The sequence below is a fragment of the Erpetoichthys calabaricus genome, chromosome 3 (assembly GCF_900747795.2).
Source record: "Erpetoichthys calabaricus chromosome 3, fErpCal1.3, whole genome shotgun sequence".
Taxonomy (NCBI): domain Eukaryota; kingdom Metazoa; phylum Chordata; class Cladistia; order Polypteriformes; family Polypteridae; genus Erpetoichthys; species Erpetoichthys calabaricus.
Window position 1 is genome coordinate 261,754,447 of NC_041396.2, and position 22,363 is coordinate 261,776,809.

The 22,363-nt window shown below is 43.4% G+C and overlaps 1 protein-coding gene across 1 annotated transcript; it reads right to left on the reverse strand.

The window, feature by feature from the left end:
- Nucleotides 1–8,617: 8,617 nt before the first annotated feature.
- eno3 (enolase 3, (beta, muscle)) lies at nt 8,618–22,034 on the reverse strand. Its single transcript, XM_028798162.2, has 12 exons — nt 21,873–22,034; nt 13,361–13,446; nt 12,658–12,753; nt 12,510–12,568; nt 11,696–11,765; nt 11,470–11,603; nt 11,150–11,372; nt 10,597–10,794; nt 9,578–9,779; nt 9,346–9,454; nt 9,038–9,096; nt 8,618–8,853 (listed from the first exon to the last, which is right to left on the reverse strand). The coding sequence occupies exons 2-12, from the start codon at nt 13,443–13,445 to the stop codon at nt 8,784–8,786; spliced, it is 1,305 nt and encodes a 434-aa protein (XP_028653995.1). The 5' UTR covers nt 13,446; nt 21,873–22,034; the 3' UTR covers nt 8,618–8,783.
- Nucleotides 22,035–22,363: the final 329 nt, after the last annotated feature.

Genomic DNA, 22,363 nt, shown 5'->3' on the forward strand with positions numbered 1-22,363 from the left:
AAATTGATTCTACATGACAGAGTGAAGGCTTTTTTTATTCACCCGCAAGTTTTAGAGTTGGGGTTGTGTAAAATTCCATAATCAATGTATTTATTCTGTTGTTTTATAGATTTACTAGCATAGTAAAACCCCCATTTGTTAAAACTGGCTTAATGGTGAATTGGTACGTCTGCCTGTATTGGTCACGTTGTACATTTATGAAATTCTGTTCACCATAAGCCCTACATCCCTCTTTTTTTTTAATTTTTTTTTTTTTTTTTCCCCTTCATTGGATGTTCAAGCCCTGTTGTGGACGCTGGACACCGTGATGCACTGACTTGCGCTGCAGGGTTTAGTATTCTATGTCGGCCACTTACCTTTAGTTTCTTCTTCAGACATTTACACCCACTTGTGGACACTGGATGACATCACGCCCAGGCAAAGGTACGGATGCCGGACGTCTCATATATAGTACTAGCTGCATGTGGTCTTCAGCACACACAAAGCAAACTGAAGACTCCCTGGCAGTTTTACTATATTGGTGGACTTGCAGAGGCGTCCACTAAGTGGGCCAGGACAGGTCATATCTTGTCCTGTAGCACTGAGCGAAACAGGCTGGAACCTGGCTCAGGCAAATGTATGGTAGTTCATTGTGTAAACATACAATGTGCATGTACCACAAAGCTGAGTTCGTCTGACTGGGCTGAATGACAAGAGGAGCAAGCAAGCAGCAAAAAAAAAAAAATGTAAAACTGCATGCATGCACCATCTCGCCTGCAAGTCACACTTGTATAAGTCTTTACATCCTCCGTAGAATTCATACCAACTCCCATGGCTGTAGCTGAGTGTGAGCAGAGCGGTCTGCTCCACACTCACACATACACACGCACACGCAGGTCTTTTGTTTCTATATGTCTAATGAGTGACTTGTGGAGTCATTCTTGACACATGGACATAAGCATTTCACTGCACTACTTGCAAGTGCTAATCAGTACATAACACTTTGCAACTCTCTGCTGCTATAATTAGTGAGTAGAACTACCACCTCAAAATGTATGGCATTCTTACCAGAAAAATCTCACACAAGGATTTTTTAGTGTCCCAATGGCACTTTCAGTAACACACATGCATCTGCACTTTATGGAATATGCATCTGTACTTATAAAACATTATCTGTGCAATAACTGTCATTTGTACTTGCTGCTCATTCAACTCATATTGCTCTATAACTTCTTTTAAAATATACACATTTCATTTTATATGGCTTGTCTATTTTTAACTTGTAATCTTTTTTTAAGATTTATTGGATCTAGGCTGAGTGACTTGTTTTTCTCATCATACACATTTCATTGTATGTTGACCCTGTGTTAACCTATATATGACAAATAAACCTAAACCTAACACACCATATTATACACAGAGGTAAACACCTTGAACAGTTGTAACCTGAAACAGCTTAAAATGTTGAAGAATGAAGCTTACCATCTACTGCTACTCATTACTGGTTATGTAGGGGCAACAGATTGTCCTTTGCTTTGTTTCTGGACTTATCAGTTAGTTTATACATCTAGTGATTTTAGTGACTTTATATCTATTGTGACATTCTAGACATACTCTCAAACATCCGACCCATGTTAACAGGAATGGCTAAAAAGTGGACATATCAAGATTTGACTTTCATTTAAATAGTATCCTTCGATAAAGGGGTTGTAATTGGGGAGAAAAAAAAACAACGAAAGATGAACAAATACAGAGTACCATTGACACCTGTGGGGGAAAAAAGGTTTTCCCCACTCCATGCAGAGGTATTTTCAATGGTGCGATGTTTGAGGGGTGTTGTCCTTGCACAGCTATATTCAAAGACCCCACCCCCACCACATCTCGATGGGATTCCAAGGGATTGGGACTGGCCATCCCAGACTCCACTATTTAGATTTTTTTAATTTTTTTTCCCAGCCATTCCAGTGGTATGTTTAAGGTCATTGTCGTGTTACAAGGTCCAATTTCAGTTAAGAATCAGTGTTCTGTCAAATGGACTCATGTTAATCACAAGCACCCTCTGATACAGTGAAGAATGTATAGTGGATTCTGTGATGATAAGCTACCGACCCTGATGCCACCACCATGCTTTGTAGTTGGCATCAGGTCCTTCAGGTCAGATGCTGTCTTTGGTTTTCTCTAATAATGTGGCCAAGTAACTGTTTTCCTTGTCTGTCCAGAGCACTTTGTTCCAGAAGCCCTAGGGTATTCTACGAAGCACACTTGTGAAGTTGAGCCTCAGCTCAGTAAACCGCACTTCAATTAGCTCCGTTTTACAATTGAGGCTCAGGCAGTTCCGTGAATGCAAAGTGTTTCTTATTAACTCAAGACGGACATGATTAAGGGCCCACTCGTGAGATTTAAAAAGCCCCGAGAACCTCGATCATTGTCTGGAAAGCCCAGAAGAAAGTGCAATACAGTATACGAGTACCTGTCACTTTACTCATGAAATTAATGGAATGCTGCATGATGTATTATGAGACGGTTTTAATTGTCATAAAATAGAAGAAAATGTAACAGAGACAGTGGCGGTCTTTTCAGCAGTTGATCAAGAAGTAATAGCTGATCTATAATAACACACAAAAAAGTGTCGACTATAAGGAAAGCGAGAGAGGCCATGTGGCATTCCATAGCTGACCGATGTCAACGTCCATTATGGTTCTGAGTTTGTGCATAGAATAATTAAATATTAATAACATTTTTTTTTTTTTTAAAGTTTACATTGAATTGCCAAATGTATTGGTTTGTGAATGTGATATTTTAAACACTTAAAGTATTCAATAGAAATATGAAATGCTTTTGGCAGCAATAGAAAATTATATTCAAGGGCATAACTTGAGGACAGTACATTCAGTATATGCAAACATGTACTGCATATTTACTGACCAAAAAAAAGGTTCAGCTTCTGCCACTGCTCCCGAAGGTCACCATGTCTAACTGGCCAGAGTCATTAAAAACGACTGACCTGACCATATGAGGGATTCATATTTTACATATTCCGTCTCTATTTAGCTTGGCACTGCCGTTAATCGCCCACAATTGCCATTTATTGCACTTGTGACGTCTGAGAAGCCTGTGTAACCTGATCGAGCGTCACTCATACGACTTTGGATAAACGCATTTTACAGACATTTACAGTACTTACCCCACTTGACATTTCATGCAGTGAATGTAACCACAAATATCCGTATGAAAGTCACCATCACGAGGGGTTTTTATAATGAGTGTTTCTATTTTACTGGCATACCTTTAATTACAAAACATTTCATATTTTAATAGTGAATAAAAGCAATGTGGACTATTATAAAAATAATAGCCGTCAAATCCATTTAAATATTGAAGTGCGCAACTGAGTCTGTTTATTATTTTACAATGAACATACAACTATTATAAAGGACCAGAGCTTTCCTGCCATTTGTTATTTTGGCTCACTGGTGGTTTGTAAGTTCTTTGTGGTCTGTGAGGGCTCAGCTCTGGCATTTTTTTTCTTGTACATTACAATAAACATCTTTGCCTTTTTTAGTGTTAGAAATTTACTGACTTAGAATTAGTACAATTATAACTGACGATTGGAAATTATGATGCTGCGTTTGTTTTATTATGATACATTTTCCTTTTGTGTCTTGATGAAGATGAATGGTATCATTTAATTGTGCTGTTATTAATTGTTGTTTTTTCAATAGTCATTGTAGCTTTTAATGTTTTATCACTTTGCAATATAGTAACATTAAATATGCTACAAAATCCTGTCACTGACAAAAAGATGTTAATGAATGACTTAGTTCAGCGTTTCTCAACCTTTAAGTATTTGCGACCCGAGTTTTCATAACAGTTTTAATAACGCCCCCCTAACGTTTTTTTGAAAGGAGACCACTAATATCAATTTGTTCTTTTTTAATTAATGATATATCATAGATGCATATTTTATTATACCTACTTAACTTTTATTGACATTTATCTAACTCTATATTTATTTTTCTAGTATCTGAATGTAGTTTAAGTTAATTTGTTTTGGTTTCAATAGATGTATTTTTCATATTTTCGATTCTTGTTTTCTTTTTTCACATCTTCGCGCCCCCCTTTTTGTTACTTCGCACCCTCCTAGGGGGGCCCGCCCCACAGTTTGAGAACCACTGACTTAGTTTAAATGTTATTTATTTTCAGTGGGTAGTTTGGGTTATAATGCTTTACTATATCCTATTGAACGTGTAAGATTAATTTAAATTCCTTAGTATTATGTTTATCTCTGGAAAAACAAGCCAGAAAAGAAAAAAATGTTGTTATATGTAACAGAAACATAAAAATACCAAAGTGTCAACATAAATACAATTGATGAGGTCTGTCAAGTGTCCACTGCTGTCCTGATGCAGGCCATTCGTGTGTTTTATATTTTGATGCTCTCACCATCGCACTGCCCCAAGTTCCAATCGGGACAGTTGAAGTGTGTGGGTTTGTTTTTTTTTTTTTTTCTTTACACTTTTCTTATATTTGTTTCTGCTGTTTGTACGTGAGGGTAGAATGTCCACACCTAACCTGCGCAGTCCACATGCCTCTTGTGTTATTTTGTGTTATTGAAGGGTACCACAGCACAGGGCTCAGTGACTTCCACTTTTCCCCTGACATGAACATTGACAGTTGCTGCATTGTGAACAGTACTTAAGGGTCTTGTTTTTCCTTGTACTTGATCGCAATCATTTGGCCTTTTTGTTATCCAGCTACTGTCACACACCACGCTGAAGCTTCACATGATCAAAGTCACAGGCCATATCCTTGTCATTTGGTCATACAGTGCCATATCATGCATCACTTTCACTTTCTGTGCGTCTATTGACCAGTTCACATTGTCATCACTATCACTCAGTTCAAGCAATGGTTCCATTTCAGTTAATTTGGAAACTGCCTTTACTGCTTTTCATTGGAGGCGTTGTCCCATTCATTATTATTGATGATTTTTACCTTAAAGCACTGGAATACATAGAAATGTTTGATATTTGTGCAGCATGATGTTATTTCATCCACTAGATGGCAGCAGATTACTGTCCTGAAAGTTATTCAGGCTTAACCCTACAAAAGCATACAATTACCTGTCACCTCAAATCTGACTCTTGTTTAACTGTAATTGCATAGAATTCCGAGCCCAAATCAAACAAGGAGGTTAAATGAGAATTCAGCAGCACTTCTTCTTTTGGCTGCTCCCATTAGGGCTTGCTACAGCAGATCATCTTTTTCCTTATGTTCCTGTCCTCTGCATCTTGCTCTCTTCAACAGCACTATTTATGTTAAAAAAAATAAAAATAAAATCCCTGGAACCTTTCTTTGAGGTTTTGCTTCTTGGATCGTGGGAATTTCATGAACTTTCAATCTATAACACTCAGCTAAGCTTCATCTTTAGCCTGGCATGAACCAGTCTTAAACGTTAAGATTAGTTGCTTTGATTACGAAGTATGACTTGTCCTATTCCTATTTGGTGGAGCCAACTCCGATAATAAGCCTAGCGTCTCGATTTACGCAAGGCTTACTAGCTAAGCAAGATTTGTGGAATACCTGTCTGGTCTTTGCCTTGGTGTTCATGGACAAACTTTAATCTTGACCTAATGTTCTTTCTAGAGAGCAAAGGTTTTGTCCTGGCACATCTCCCATGTATATCTAATTTGTGCACCTCTTTCTAGTGCTTTGTTTCACTGCTTTCTTAACAGCAGCAGTAGAAAGAGCTACCTGTAGATTTTTGTGATGGAATTCTGGGGTTCTTAGAGACTCCTTTTAGCATCTCTCGGGGTGGCCTGGTGTAGACAAGTTGGCAGTTGTTTGAAATCTACTCCATTTGATTTTCTGGACAATGGTATTTCTGACTTTTCTAATTGGTTGGGGATCTTTTTACAATCCTTTCCCAGACTCGATCTAGGCATGGTGATAACAAACACTTCAACAACAAAGAGCAACCCAAAGTAAATTTGAGAGGTTTAAATAAGATGGAGAATCTCGGGGGAACACAATGATGAGGCTGAGGTTGGATTTGTTAAGGTGGTCAGAAATGTAGGAGTGTACTTATGTCTTCCAAATTTTGCATTTGTTTATTTAAATGACAAAGTGGACTACAAAATGTAAATGTAGCTCGATATTTGTGATATTGTCTTTATCTGGAGATGCCAAGTAAGTGAAGACCAAATATTGATCTATTCACAAATGTTCAAGAAGAAAAAACATTTCACAGGGTGTACTTATGTTTTCACATGACTGTACTTAATAAGCATCTTTCTAAAGTCCATAGGAAGTAAAACCACAATTGTTCATTTTTTAGACTTGTGGATAGTTGGGGCACATTTTCTAATTAAAGAGAGAAAGTGTGTTAAGTTCAAGGATTGATTTCAGGCCATGCAGAAGCTGCTGTGGCTTGCAAATTAACAATTGCAACTAATTCCCATTCCTTCCTATAAAATGAGGTTCCCTGGTTAACAGGAGCTGTGGTAGGCCACCTTGGCTGTAAGGGGCATAGGTCTTCTGTTCTTGTACATAAATTAGTTTATTTTGGAAATACATTTCCAAACCCTACTGGATCTAACAAGTAATTGAGAGGAGTCTTCAACCTTGTTATTGCTTGTCCTTCAAACTGTGACATACTGAGTTTAACATACAAAGTACACATAAAAATGGCATTTAAAAGAACACCCACAAAGGGCTATTAGTTTGTGTCGCTAAGCGGATAGGAGTCTTCACCGTCTGAAAAATGGTGAGGAGGTAGAGATCTGCACACTAGGATCACAAGATGCACACCTGCTTCCAACTCCCCAGAATCCATGTAAGTAGTATGGGAGGCCAAGCATTTAGCTGTAACATCCCTAAGTGCCAAAAATCTGCCCCATCTGATGGGGGCTTCCCCAGCAGTCACAGCATTTCCATACTGTAATTCAGGGCATTAGCACATCATGGTCACAGATTAGTGGTGCAAAGGCTCTGTAGATCACTTCTTAAGAACTCCAGCAGTTAAGTTTGCTTGGCTGTTCTTCAGTCTCTTCTGTTCTCATCCTTTTCTTTAGTGATGGCTTTTGGGGTTACTTCCAGTTTAGTCAAATCCCCTCTCCTCTGCTCACTAAAGCAACCTCAAAGCAGATGTATTGTCACCAGTGTTGGGCCCCTGCCATTGTCAGAACATGGCAGCATTTGGACAACTGCCATTGTGAGATTGCTAGGCTGCTAAATACAGGCCACTTAGAAGATGAAAATTCCATCTAGGGGACTTTATTTTTGTAAAGTAAGTGGACTTTCTGTATATTGCATGTAGCTTTTTGTTCTTTGTTTATACTTTGTTTCCTGTAATGTTAAGTTAGATTGGGTTAAACATTTACAAATCTATTTGAATTCAAGCATCAGTCACGCTGGAGATGCGGACATTTAGAGCTAGGTCAGTGGGCAGTCAGTATGGGTTACACAGCAGGCATCTTTGAATACTGGAGAACAAGCAAGGATGGAGGTTTCAATGCTGCACCGTAGCATACGCAGACCAGCAGTTCTCAGCCATCAACTTGGCACTGGTCGATGACTCTCAAATATGTTTGCAGATTTGAAAGATATAATTCTAATAACCCTTGTGTGAAGTAAAAGCAGATAAGGGCTGGTGTCCGCTGCAAGTACTCAATCTGGGAGGAGGTTGGGAAGTTGAGTTTTTAGGATCAGGGATTATGAACAGGCTGTAGCCACTGGTCCTCCTTTGACTATTCAGGTTTACTAACATTAGATCATAGTTTGGGGGAGGGGGGTTAGCCCCCTTAGAGTTTTGAGCATCCACATATAGATGGATTTGATTGGAGAGTAGGTTCAGCCATTTTCTAACAGCATAGCAGGAAGATGATTAGGGAGGAACCCCCACCCCCAATTAGCTAGCACACAAATTTTTCCTTTGGAAATCTAATCTGCAGTGTTCACATTGGCAATTGTTGGAATTTATCAGTTTGCTATCTGGCAAAAAGACTACCAAACATCAGTCTGTGGACTGCACCTAAAACACTGGCATGGATGCTCTACCTTTCAGTTGAAATACATGGCCAATGTTTATGTTCAACAGTGACATTTGATTAAACTGAACATTTCTCCATGGCCAATGTTCACCCCACCTTAATCAAGCTACCCCCTGAAAGCTTCATAAAGGACAAGGCTTCACTTTGGGGTGGCAGCAGTTTGTCTGCATATGAGACAAGGACAAATGCTAGAAAAAGTCCAGAGACTGGGGGGTGCAACAGTGAAGGGGGACCAGGACTCTACACCAAACTTAATGGTCCAGAACGAGGATGATATACACTTAAATGTATGTTCAAAACTGGGTGTTGCTACCCCAACTTTGTATTTATGGCCCAATGGCATCAAGAAATCAATTTGCATTTTAAGGGGACATTTGCAACTGACATTACATCAGGGGCATTACCAAAATCCACACCATGTGAACCTTGAGACCAAAGCCCCGGGTCACACCTTATGCATTATTGGTGCTGCAAAGCTTTCAGAATAACCCTCCAAAATGAGAGACTGAGAAAGATCAACCAAGTTGCACAACTTCAAGGGGTTTGAGAGTGGAATAAATAAATAAAAATGCTCATGGTAGCAAGTGTTTGAGGCAGGTGTTTATTGACAAGCCAACACTGGTCAGCCTTTAGAGCACATAAGGGCTCACCAGGGGCTGCAAACTGGAACAAGCAGACATTGGTCAAGGCTAACCGAAGTCACCCTATGCAAACATGGCTGGGAGGAGGTTCAAGCCAAGGCTTGGAGAGGTTTTACTTGGCTCTAGGGTTGCGAAAGTTCTTTCCTGCAAACACAGCTTTGTTGCCCAACTCCTCTTCAATCCTGCAAAAAGTGAAGTGGATTAGAGAGCAAGACCGAATGGTTTGGGATTCACTGCATGAACCTAAATGTCGACAGTTACATATTAAATATCCAAATGAAATTTGGACTTCAGTCCTATAAATGCAAGTATGTGAAGCCTCAGACCACTACACTTTCATCAGTGGTCATAATTTGCCATACTCACCTCATCAGTTGGTTGTATTTAGCCAGACGCTCAGACCTGCAAGGGGCACCAGTCTTTATCTAAGAGACAGACATGTGAATGAGCATGAGTGAAACCATATTGATGCCAGGCAAGCCACTGACCAGCATGAATGCCATACAGTGATCAAAAACACTTACTAGAAAGGTGAACTGAACTGCATTTCCACACAGTGAACAGGTCACTGGAGCATACAGGTTTTAGGTGGGCTTTGCTCAAACAAATTCAGGTTTTGATGAGCCCACATAATGGATTACTGGTGGTCTTTGTACATATGCTACTGTACTAACCTGGCCAGTGCAGAGCCCAACAACAAGATCAGCAATGAAGGTGTCCTCCGTCTCTCCTGAGCGGTGACTGACCATCACACCCCAACCACTAGTCTGGGCCAGTTTACACCTAAGAGAACAAAAGGAAAAAAGCCAATTTGAATCACTGTTGGGTGACCACTGTGATTGCAAATATAAAATACCTCCTGTCCACCATATGGGACCCCACTTAAAAAGTGAAAAGCATGCTCACGCCTTGATAGACTCTGTGACTGAGCCAATCTGATTAACTTTCAGAAGCAGGCAGTTGCAAGCTTTCTTCTCCACAGCCTGCTGAATTCTCTTGGGGTTTGTGACAGTCAGGTCATCACCAACAATCTGAATTCCCACAGATGCAGTGAACTTTGTCCAGTTTTCCCAGTCATCCTGGTCAAATGGATCCTCAATTGACACCACTGCAGAAGCAAGAAAAAAAAAAAAAAAAAAAAAAGTCAAAACGGTGACCAGCTTTAAATCTTAAAATGTGTATTAGTTGGCCTCATTTGTGCTAGGATGGCTAAAGAGCAGGTCCTCACAAATGAGATTGTGCTCCACACAGTGCTTTCACCATTTTTCTCAGGCAATCTAGTTGGAGGGTCTTGTTTCATATTACAGCCAAGAAATTTCTCCAAATGAGACTGTATGGTCATCAGTGTTGCTCAGTTTTCATTGAATACTACTGTATTTCTGATAACACTTTTTTACAATGGCTGCTAAGTTTGCTACACAAGATCAATGTTGTGAACAAGTTATTGAGACACTAGGATGGACCTAAATTAGTGGGAGAGTCCTGGAACTGAAGCAGTGATCCCCATGGCAAATACTGGATAACAAAATGGAGGCTGAAAGATGGCAGACCTTGAGGATTTTGTTCCAAGTTCTGCTCATCTAGGTCAGACAAAATCACTTTGATTGTCCAAAAACATCTAGTCGAGATCTGAAGGCCCCCTACAGTCCTACCCTCCACCACACTACTTGGCAATTCCATGTGTCTGTGGTTCTTTGCAGGAGTGAAAACCTTAACATTTGCGTGAAGTCTACCTTTACGTTTTCAACCATTGCTTAAATTTCTATAGGAAACACCTGGGATCCTCTGTTTCAGGGGTGGGGAACTTCACTGGGGTACTTGAACCTGCCCAGCTGCTATTCATATGGGCTTATGTAGCACTCCCTGAACAGTCAGCTCTCCAGGTTATATTTGGGGGGGGTTGGCTGTTTATATAGCCCACTGACCAGGGTAGTTTTTGATGAAGCTCTTGTACAGGTCACCCAGCTTCTCTCCAGTAATGTGTCGGGCAGGGTCATCTGGGGACTTGAAGTCCAGGTCGTATTTCCCACTGCGGTGAAACTCTGACGCAGCAACATCCATGCCAATCACAATCTTGTCAGGGTAGCCAGCCTTCTCGATGGCAGACTTCAGCAGTTCCAGGGCTGTGAAGAGTATAAAACAGTTTAAAAGTGAAACACAAGAGCAGACCATCAAGGAGAAGATAAAGGCCACTAATGCATCAAGATCACGCTATTTTTGTCCAACATCCAGCAAATCAAACCAGCAGCCTCAGAGAGAAGCTTAAGGCCTCTGCTTCCTGGGCCCCCCGCCAGAAGGCTATTAAATCTACAGAAAGGTCTCAGTCTCGGGTGACTGGCACCACAGCTATCTTTAACTGTGACCTTTCATTGACACTCTCTCAAATCTCCTTAGCGAAGGTCACAACCATCAAGTCAGGGAGACTTGTGGGATTAGAATAGCAGACACCTGCTATAAGTCCCAACTGGTCTAACTCACCTTCATTGTTCTCTAGGATGTTGGGTGCAAATCCACCCTCATCTCCTACATTGGTGGCATCCTTGCCATACTTGGCCTTGATCACATTCTTCAGATTGTGGTACACCTCTGCACCAATGCGCATGGCCTCACGGAAGGAGGAGGCACCAACTGGCAGGATCATGAACTCCTGCATGGCCAGCTTGTTCCCAGCATGGGAGCCACCATTGATCACATTAAAGGCCTGCCATTACAAAAGAGTAAAATTAGCCACAGAAATGAAAACTGGCAGCCCACGCACGGCTTAGAGGAGTGAGGACCTCCCAAAAACAGCAACTCACAGGAACAGGCAGGATGATTTCAGAATTTCCAGCCAGGTCGGCAATGTGACGGTAAAGGGGCACACCTTTCTCCGCTGCACCTGCCTTGCAGACAGCCAGTGACACACCCAGAATAGCATTGGCACCAAACTTTGCTAGAAAGGGGAGAGAAAAAAAAATGTCAGGTCACCTTTAGCGTTGGCATATGAACTCAGTCTTTTGCTTGCAGTACCATGGTATCACTCACATTTGTTTTCAGTCCCATCCAGTTCCAGCATGACCTTGTCAATTTTCTCTTGTTCCACCACACTCAGTTTCTGTTTGGGGAAGAGGAGATGATCAAACATTGAGGTTTGGGGTTGTGGGGGAACACAATGAAAGACCTTTCCATCTTTCTATTCCCATATCAAGCATGTGCGTCACATAACCAAAAACGGGCTTCTTGTGGGGAAAAATGTCTCGGTTCCCATCTTGTAGGACTGGATTAGAACACACAAGTCAGCCAAGACTTGTATAGTGTGAGCAGATAGACAAGCTCTTCAGTTTGGATGTGTTGGACTTGGCCAAGAGGAAGACAGCTTGGTGCCATGGATTAAAGTCTACGTACTAAAAATCAGGAGAGCTGAGCTTCCATCACTTATGCCACTCATTCCTGGCCACATGCCAACATGGACCCCCGAAGCGGATGTATAAATTCCATTTCTCAATACATTTTCTAAAGGTTATTCATTCTGCCTCAAGCTCACAAACATCTCACCAAAATGATCAGTCAAATGCCAGCTTACATTGTTGAGAGTTTTCACTTGGGGGTGCAAGTCCACATCTAAAACAAATGGGGTAAAGAAAGTGGAGAAGCCTTTAATATGCTTAGACCTCCATTCTCTGTTGGGCACACTGGCACAGACATTATGGACTGATCAGTTTTCAATGCCCCCATATGTACAGAAAGGTTAAGTTTGATATTGAAAAGTGGATGCACCTCAGCTGAGGCAGCCAGAGCACTTGGAGAATAGGAACACCTCACAAGGCCACTTTACCCACCATGCTGCAGCTTGCCCTACCTTTTCCAGCAGAGCTGGTACAATGGTCTTATTGATGTGCTCCACCGCCTTTGTCACACCTGTGGCCAAAGAGAAGCAGGAGTTAAACCAAGCAGACTGGCATTTAGCTGCAGGAGAAGAGACCAAGGAAGGACATGCAGATACCCACCTTTGCCAAGGTAGCGGGATTTGTCTCCATCTCGAAGCTCCAAGGCCTCATAGATTCCAGTGGAAGCACCGCTGGGCACTGCTGCTCTAAAGCGGCCTGATTGAGAGAAGGACATTGGGTGCAACAGTCAGAAACCACTTATTGGCAGCAGATTGGAGCCCCGAGAACAGTTCATCCAATCTCAAGCATGCACTGTAATGGAGGATTAAAGGAAGGCAGCCACAGAGTGACTCAGAATGCTTACTAGCTAGCAAATAAAAAATAAAATAAATAAATGCCCACATGGGTTTCTCTTTACTAATAACAGTCAGCACTGCCAAGGCCAACGTAGCCATTAGGAGTTTGTGTCCAGGATGCAACTGTGAGTGGTGGAACAATTTTACTCCACTCCCAAAAAAAAGCTCACACCACAGTGGAGTGGCCCTTAAAGGGGCATGATGCCACGTCAGCGATCACTCCACCTTGTCCAGCTCCTGCCTTTCTCATTTATAAAAAAATGAGAATCTCCAACTAGGAGTGGATTCAAGGTTAAGATGCTGCCAACTTGATAGAATTATTATGAGTGTGTGAAATTATGATGAATGTGTGGTTCATCACAATAGTGTTAGACATCAAACTATGTAGTGCTTTTTACAGTATGCTGTGCCAATGACATACTAAGCATTATATTAGCGGAGACACTTGGACTGCTCAAACCACTCACCCTTTGCAGTGTACAGATCCACTTCCACGGTGGGATTCCCCCTGGAATCCAGGATCTCACGGGCAAAGATCTTCGTGATGGACATACTGCCAAAAAGAATGAGCCAGGGTGGTGTTTAAGAGGGGAAAAAGGGGAAAAACCAAATTAGATTGGACACCAAGTAAATGTAAAACACTTAAGAGTCTGACACATGCTTAAGAAACCAACGCTGGCATGGATAGCAATGTGTCAAAGGTGTTGAGCCATAGCAGGATAAAGAGGCATCTTCTTGGGGGTCGGGGGAGAACATAAGCCAATGACCTGTGTCAACTACCACAGCCACACCACTTAACGGAAAACTGCCAGGCTCTCATTCCGTATACGGTTACTGCAGTGTTGGCATGGGCTCCCCGAGTGACTGGACTTTCTCTGGTTTGTTTAACTGGTTATTAAACTAAACCTGCAGGTGTGAAAGTGCAAGCACAGGTGCCCCTTTCTAGGCTGGCATCTTGTCCAGAATGAATTCCTACTTTGTACCCTCTGGTGCATTCAGTGGGCACCAGCTCAGCTCCCTATAACCATTCATGGAAGGCCAGTTTGTTACTAATCCAAGTATCCTCTGCTGCACTCATTTCAAAAGGCACAACAGACTCTTTGCTCCAATAACAGAAGCCCCCATTGCACCCCAGGCATTTCTGGGCAATCAATATAAAAATGAAGTTGGCCTCCCACCCCTGCAATAACAGCAGGCCTATAGGGGGCAGCACCACGGAAACGTCTGCCTTAAGGATAGCAGAGTGGGTGCAGTGGTCAACATAACTGGAAAGTTGGCAAACCAGGACCCGGGGTGTAGTGGAAATCTCACTGTTTCACCAAGCTAGGCAATGCCAGGGTCTGTGCACATTGGTAAGCCATGTGGGTGATCACCGGGGTAAGGCACTATAAAGAAACCCCCAACATGCACTTCATGGCAGACCTCCATCACAAAGGCAACACTACACTACAGATTCGTCTTCTCTCCTTTCCCTTTCACCAGCCAATTGGCCCTCTTCCATACATTCCAACAAGGGGGCTACAGACTGGTCATCATCCGATTCCCACCCTCCAGCTATTTAAAGATGCCAGTGGAGCATCTTGTCTGACAAAAACACTACACAGACACAAGGGGGACACGGTGGTCCAAAGGCCAGGGCCTTGTGTTTTACACAGGGAGTCAAGTTTATATTGAAGCAGGGGGTATTGCCAAGTAACCCAAGGACCCGGGTACCAGGTGAAGAGTTTCCATTTTAACTGTAAAGTGTCAGTATGAACATCTTTAGGAAGAGGATACCCCTTTGAGTCCTTCAGCCCAATGTACAAAATAATAAAATGGGCAACTGGAGATCCACATGCAAAGAGAAGAGAAGGGAAAGCCAGACTGTGGCTACAGAGCTCAGGCCACCTGCTACCCCTGACCTCCAGGACCCTTTGACCTTTGCATGCCGATTATTAATAGCTGCCCAGCGACCCTTAGGATTGTCTATATTTGGAACAGACGCCGTTAGGTAGAGAATGCGGAAGGCTTTGCGCCAGGGCACAGAGATGGGGAGGGCCGAGTAAAGCCTACTGGCCGACATTTCACACGCTTGGAAAAAAAGAAGTCACAAGCAGGCGTCTGGACATGGCGGAGGTTTGTGTCGCTTTGGGAGCCAATGTGTTCTTTGAACAGACTGCCACCACTTGGAGGTCACCAAGGCCATCATGTACAGCTTGCCCCTCTGTTGGTCCGGGGGAGTCCCCAGTTGTGACAATCAGCAAAGATTGCCAGCTTTTGACCTCCCCAGTTACCCCCATGTGCCGGTTACAGATGACAGACCGCTACCTCAATATAAATAAGGACACCACAGGGATGTGCCATTAGGAAACAGCCATCTCTGGTCTGAAGGGGGCCAGCCCAACAGCAAAGCTGGAAAGATGTACTTCCATATAGCACCCTCCTAGACATTAATGGGGATCATTCCATGCCCTTTCCAAACCCACTTTATCCTGAGCAGGAAGGCTGGAGCCTACTCCACCAAGCACAGGGCACAAGGCAGGAACAGTCCCTGGGTAGAGCACCAGGCCATCGTAAGGTGATCACAGTGCCAGTTTAGCAATGCCAATCCACCCACCCTGCATGTCTGACCTCTGGGAGGAAAGCAGAGCACTCAGTGGAAGTCACACTTTAGCCACGTGAAGACCACCTCATGTCACAGAGCCAACAGATGCAGTGATCCTCAGCCTGTTTAGGAACCAAAGACTGAAAAAGCAAAATTCACACAAGACATGCAGGAAGGTAACCCTGAACATCTGCTGTGCTGGCCACAAAGTGGCACTTCACGAGGACATCTGTACACGTCTGCCATTTCTCGGCCTGCCCTTATAGTGCAGCTGCCTTTCAAAATGTCAAGGGTTGTGTCCATCCCCCTTACTGCATTACAGTCATCCATGTGCCAGGCACTATTTTTAATCCCTTCTTCAGTCTTCAATCAGCAGATTGGTTTGCAGCAACTCTCCTCGCGTTTTTCTGCCTTCCTTTTCATTTCTTGGTAACTCCCGCATCCTACAGATTTTTCATTATTTTTGCAAAACATTGCAAACGGGGTCCTCCTCTACCTGTCTTCCCCGTCACCGGTCCTTGCATCATCAATTTCAGGAGCCCTTCGTGTCTCAATGGGCGTCCAGCAAATTGCCCTCATCTTTGAGCTACAGTTTTCCATAAACTGCCTTTCACCTTAGGAAAACTTCATTAGTTAACTTATCAGCCCATTTAAACTAAACATACGCCAGTAGCAGCACCGCTCAAATAAATTTAGTCTCTTCTCCTTAACTCCTAGGGCCCATGTCTCACAGCCATATAAAGCTAAAGACCAAAGGTTTTCAGGAGCCTTTTTCTGATTTGAACTTATTTTGAGACATCAAGAGGTTTCTTTTGGTTCAAAGTGATTTTTGCTCGATTAGTTCTGCAGCAGACCCCCCCGTGACCCTGTGTTCGGATTCAGTGGGTTAGAAAATGGATGGATGGATGGATGGTTCTGCTTATTACTTCAACTTTATTTCACCCATCCCTCGTAATCCTAATGGAGTCCATTTGTTCAAGACATTCATTACCAACAATCAATCTGCACTTTGGCTCGTTTGTCCTTGTTGCATTCCATTTACCTTTGCTTTGGATTTATTGAGTCTCATTATCTCATCCCCATAATCCCTCTTTATCCAACATGATCACTTTGAGGATATGTGTCTTGTCTGAAACATCCAAATTGGAAGTGTTAATCGATTTGCCCAATTCCGCCGGTCCTTCCTTTAATACGCTCACCCTGTATAGGTCAGCCCGGAGGACCACACGAAGAGCCCTTTCAGCCCAGCTAGATTCATACACAGCAGGTGCCATCACATGAACCCTCCACCTTAACAGATACTGTAGCTGCTAGTCCAGACTTTGGGGTGAGATGAGAAGGTGAAATGTGCCCTCTAGATGAGAAACTGCCAATGACACAGACGTGTTGTTGAATCCGGACAGGCAGGCCATTGACGAAATGCATTAAAGGGGATTACCACTGTTAGACTCTACTGGCCTCCGTGAACATCCCAAAGTTTACAATGGGAATATGGATAGGTGGAATTACACTGAAAAGATGACACGACAGAAAGTTTGCTAACTAATGGTGGTCTCTTGTTCAGTGTATTAAAATGTACCTCCCAAATTAGCTCTGCTCTGTCCCTGCATTTACCAGGGAAGGCCAACCTTTATCTTCAGTCGCACCCCAAACAGTCTCACCTTAAAGGCTGCCAGGCTGAGAAAGCTACATCAGATGCACAGGGCAAGCTACCCGACCATTACCAGTAGGACCTCAGGGATGTCCACAGCAATGTTACAACATGAAGTGACAAGCCCTACAAGGCCCAGTATCTACACCTGTGCACAGACAAAAGGACAACCGATTTGAAGAGACGTCCATTTGCCTCAACTTGTGCCCCTTTCCACACTAGGAGCACCCCAAGTAGGGCCATCTTACCAGCATCATAGGCCCTCTCGCTATGAAAACGGGGGCCCTGGTGCACTACTTTGCTAAACAGGCATGAGAAACAGCGGGGGCCCCCAGCCAGTGCCCATATGTTAAGACGGCCCTAACCCCATGTGCTTTGTACATACATGAACTGTAGCTGTGCACACTTCACGAGGAGCCCCAAGTCTAAAGGGCCAACTGCTCTAAATTTAGGATTCTATTCTGGATAAAACTTTAATCCTCAAGAGTCACTTCTGTGTTCAGCAGACAAGGACCAGATCTAACAGACCTGTGAGGCTTTACAGAAGTTGTTGTGCAGGGACATTGAGAGTGAATTCTGGGAGCGGACATGTGCAGCAAAGACCTCTGGGTAATCCTTAACCATTTATCATCATATTCAATGAAAGCGGGTTAAATAAAGCATACTTTGTGCATCTTGTGTCCTGCAAATGGCCGGATCTTCCTTGAAAAATGCAAGCTGGAGGGAGGGATGTGACCCTTGTGGCTTTAACTACAACCACTTGGCTCACCAGTGAGTCACCATTGAAACATAAGGAGTACAGTGGAGTAGTCTGCATTCACCCACAAGTAAAACACCAGGCAGAGAGCATGGCACGGACACTCGAAAGTGTCCTTACATCGTAAGGACGGATACTCTAAGATAGTCACGTCTGGTGATACTGTAGGCTCAACTCTGAAGTCTAAATCAGCCTAAGCGTCATGTCGATGTGGACCCTACACAAACCTTTATGACTCGGACTGGCCACTTTGGTAACTATTGACTTCCTGAAACATTTCTATTTATCTTCTACTGTTCTGTAATGAACATGAAGCAGATGGAGCAAAGACTTATCAAAGTAGTTCAAAAATACACAGATGTCACACCACCTCACCACGTTACAAAGGCAATCAGATGGTGGCCAATTCATGGAACAAACGTGGATTTGGAAGTTACGTTTTTTTTTTTTGGACAAATGCATTCACCTATGAAAGACAAGGGCGAGCGAGAGGAGCGGTGATCCTGAAGGGCAAAAACTGGCTACATTTTAATGGGTGAACTGCTGTTCTTGTGTGCTACAAACACCAGCTAGCGTTCAGGAATGCAAATGCAACGCGGCACCATACTGAAGTACAAGTCAGTCTTTATCAGCTTCAGCACCCATGTCCACACTGGCATGTGACAAGTGGCTGTCCAAGTGCCACCTCTACCCAATTTGGGTGCTCAACTCTTCAGCCACCATTTCCAGGTCAGTGGCTATGTGTGGCTTGGATGGCACGAGTGGACTCCACTTTTACACTCGGACTAAAGATTTAAAAAAAAAAAAAAAAAAAAAAAAAAAAACGGAACATGGCCAGTAGGAATAACCGAGTTTACAAAAATGGGAGGTTGTGTACCTTATGGCCAACAGACGGTGCACAAAGGCAAACAGAAGCAGTGAAGTTTGACAGAAGCCTCAACCTCATCTGCTGAATCAAGACATGCCTCTCTTCAAAGGGTCACAGCCATTTTGAACCCTAAATAGCCCATCTAAGACCCCAACCCCACAACCATCTGTAAACCCCCACACTACTGTCCGCACAAGACTCCCTAAACTAAGTGGCATCAGTTCAATAAGCAAGAACTTGAGTGGAAATGCACAATCAGCAGGTGTAGGTGTCTGGGTGGGGTAGCGATCACTTCAATTAGTTAATCAGACCCCTGCCTGGAAGTCGATAGTTTTCAGTCCAAAGCAGTCAATTCAGGACCTTCAGGCATTGTGATTAAAAATCTAACTTGTAAAGGGCTGGATAAAAGCAAACAACTCTAGAAACACAGCAGAAGAGCTGACAAACAGCAGCTATGAAACACACGGCTGCAAATCTGACCTTCAGCGATTGGCTCTGGTCCTCCCATGACGGTTCAAATCTGTAAACCCCAGAAATGACTACTCCTTTGGGCCCTTGAGCAAGGTCCTTACGCTGCAATTGCGCCGTCCTGGGTATGACGTTAAACTGCATCCAATCCTGCAAGCAGGTCCTCCAACTTGCAAGGAAAACTTGGGGGTTGGTGGCAGGACTGGCACTCCAGCCACTGTAAAAACCTCACATTGTTCCAGTGTGGTGCCGAGGTGTCACCTGCTGCAATCAGGTCCCAATCCAAGTGGGTGCAGCAACACACGATCAGTGCATGGCACGCTCCCAACCTCCTCCTCCTAGGACCCTGAATTGAATTCAGCAGCCTTTTGGGTGGGATAGCATTTGTAGAGTAAAACAAAACCACAATCTTAAAATCCAAATCCTTCAACACAAGGCCTCATCAAAAAAAAAAAAAATGTTTACTACAGTAAGTCTTGCCTTCCTAAATCTGTAACTGGTGCCCCCATACCCAGTCTTTGCCATTAAGCTCCCAGGACGCAAAACATGGCTGCACACTCGCATGCCAAGTGTGTAAAGCAACAGTCTGCCTTCAGCTCAAGTGACTACTCAGGCTTGAGAAGGCCTCCTCTTTACAAGAAGTTTATTCCAGGTGCCCACACCTACAGAGTGCTTTGCAGATGGGCTCAAGTTGCCTTGATTCCATAACTCAAGCAGGTCTTTACAATCCAAAATTTAACCACTGGAGCAGCACCTGCAGTCCCTTCTCCCAAGTGAACAATGAATGGACCACCAGCATTAGAACACACATTGGCAAGAACTCATCTGACAGCACAGCATCAGTATGCTTCACGTTTCCTATCTCACTGAACTTCAGGAAGATCTCTCATGTTCTATCAGCCTCTTAAAAATACTGTAAAGGTGCCAAACGAATGAACTAGAGCCTCCAAAACAAATAGAAAAATAGTTCATTTTTGTTACGGAGCCACTAGCTAAATAAACCAAGTGATTCTGGCCAGTGTGTCACATTTGTAAGAAGACTGACTGATCAGCATATGACAGAGCTACCCAAGGTTTGGTTTTAAAGCTTACATGGATCCATTTTGCAAATGAAAAAATATAAATTGTTGAAATGTTGTGAAAATTATCACCAATTTTGAGACAGAACACCCCACCAGTATTGGGAGACCCCCATTGCACCAGTCCTCCAATACAATGCAAGTTACATTTCTGAGCAGAGAATTGTGAAAACGAAAGGGCAACTATAAAATGAAGAACTGGGATTTTACTCCTTTGCTGAGGCTCACAGTCCTGGGGTTTGATGACATTACATCAAAAATCTCATTAAATAAAGTGTGTGTGTGTGTGTGTCATTCGTGGTCCTAAGAAGGTCCTGTCCTTGTATCTGGAGGACAGTCTTTTCCAGGACTAGAAAACCAAAGCATTCAGATCAGGGTGCTTTTAAAGGCTGGCGGTTTTACGGTTTGTGTGCCACACTGTGATGGTCCTGACCAAAGTTTCACAGAATGATAAGATAACTGTTCAGATTTCTATGTGGGAAAACAAGCAGAGCTGCATTAACACACAAAGCGGATTTCCATTTCTTAAAAATCAGATGGGTTTTAACAAATCTATATGATTTGCCTCTAATTATTTTAATAAACACGCATTACCAACGTAAGCAGAGATCCAACACAGTAAAGCGATCGGAAGTTCCATACACCCTTGAACCGTTACTTCTATTGAGTGTTCACTTTGTCGTCGTCCCCCCCCCCCCCCCCCCCCCTTCATCATGGAGAGGAACGTCACATTCTCAAGCCCGCCATGGCTTTCCAAATATAAAGGGCCGAACAAAGCAAATTAGGCGGTCTGTCCGAACAGCTGCTGTCAGAGTCCTGCTCGCCGACATGACGGCTCCGCTCCTCCAAACTCCTCGGGTCACTCGGGTTTCATGTCAAGCTTGTGGCCCGCTGAGCGGTTGCCGGAGTTTCTCGAGTACGCGGAGGTCTGTTGGCGATATTAACGGGACAGTCCGTTGTCATTTCAAATTAAGCGACTTCGCTGTCGTGCCCCAGTCATTTCCACATGGACGCCATCGCACACGGAGGTCCAACCGCCCGGACCGACCCACTCGTCCACAGAACAGCGACAGTCAGCTCGCGGCGCACCGGGGTCAAACGCCAAGTCTCCTTGGACTTTGAAACTCTCCGTTGTTTGCTGGTTAATAAGGCACTTTAGTTACTTAAACATTAGAAACAAGGCTTTCCGATTTGAGAGCAATATTGCCAACCCAATAAACCCCTGGATTAATGAATGGCGAAAGCGTTATTGACAGTTTAGAACTATGTTTATGTTGAGTTAGACAGAAGACAATCTAATTAAAACCCAAAGCATCGGGCAGCGCCGTTTACTACTCGGATAATTAAACTCTGTGCTCGAGAACGCGAATTAAACGAACGTGCACAGGTACAAATTAACTTGAATTACCGGTCAGCCTTTCGCCATAAGTAAGAGCGACTGATTTGGTCCTTTTTCCCCTTAACAGTTCCAACTACTTTCCACACGTAGTTATTGCAAGATAACAATACGATATTCCTTACAAACTCACAAAGCATGTCGTTTGCGTCCCCTTTTTCTTTTAAATATCTTACCTGAGTGTGGTGCGAGGACTCGCCGACGAGACTTCTGGCAGCTCTTGACAAGTGGCTCCGCTCGGCGGCCGGCCCGCTATTTATACACGCTCCCTGGCGGCCGCGGGCCAGCTGGCGTACGGCGGGGGACCGTCTGACAATTCACCCCGTGAGCTAAAAACAACTTGTACTGGTGAATGAATCATTTCCCAAAGTTCACAGTTTATTTATTGTTTTGTAATTGCACATTTTTTTCCTTCTGTGAATTTATGTACTAATATTAGTCCACACAGTCAGGTTAATCAACCAAACTTTAAAAAGAGTTCCCTAATCTTAACGTTTAGGCAGCTGTGACCTTCAACTACCCTTTAACATTTGAAGGAATTGCAACATAACATTCTGTAACCCACTTGGGGCAAGGCAAGGTCACCTCTAGTTATGAATTAATCAGTTCCATCAGATTTTAGGGTGATGGAGCCTGTATTGGCAGCAGCAGACACAAGACAGTGTTA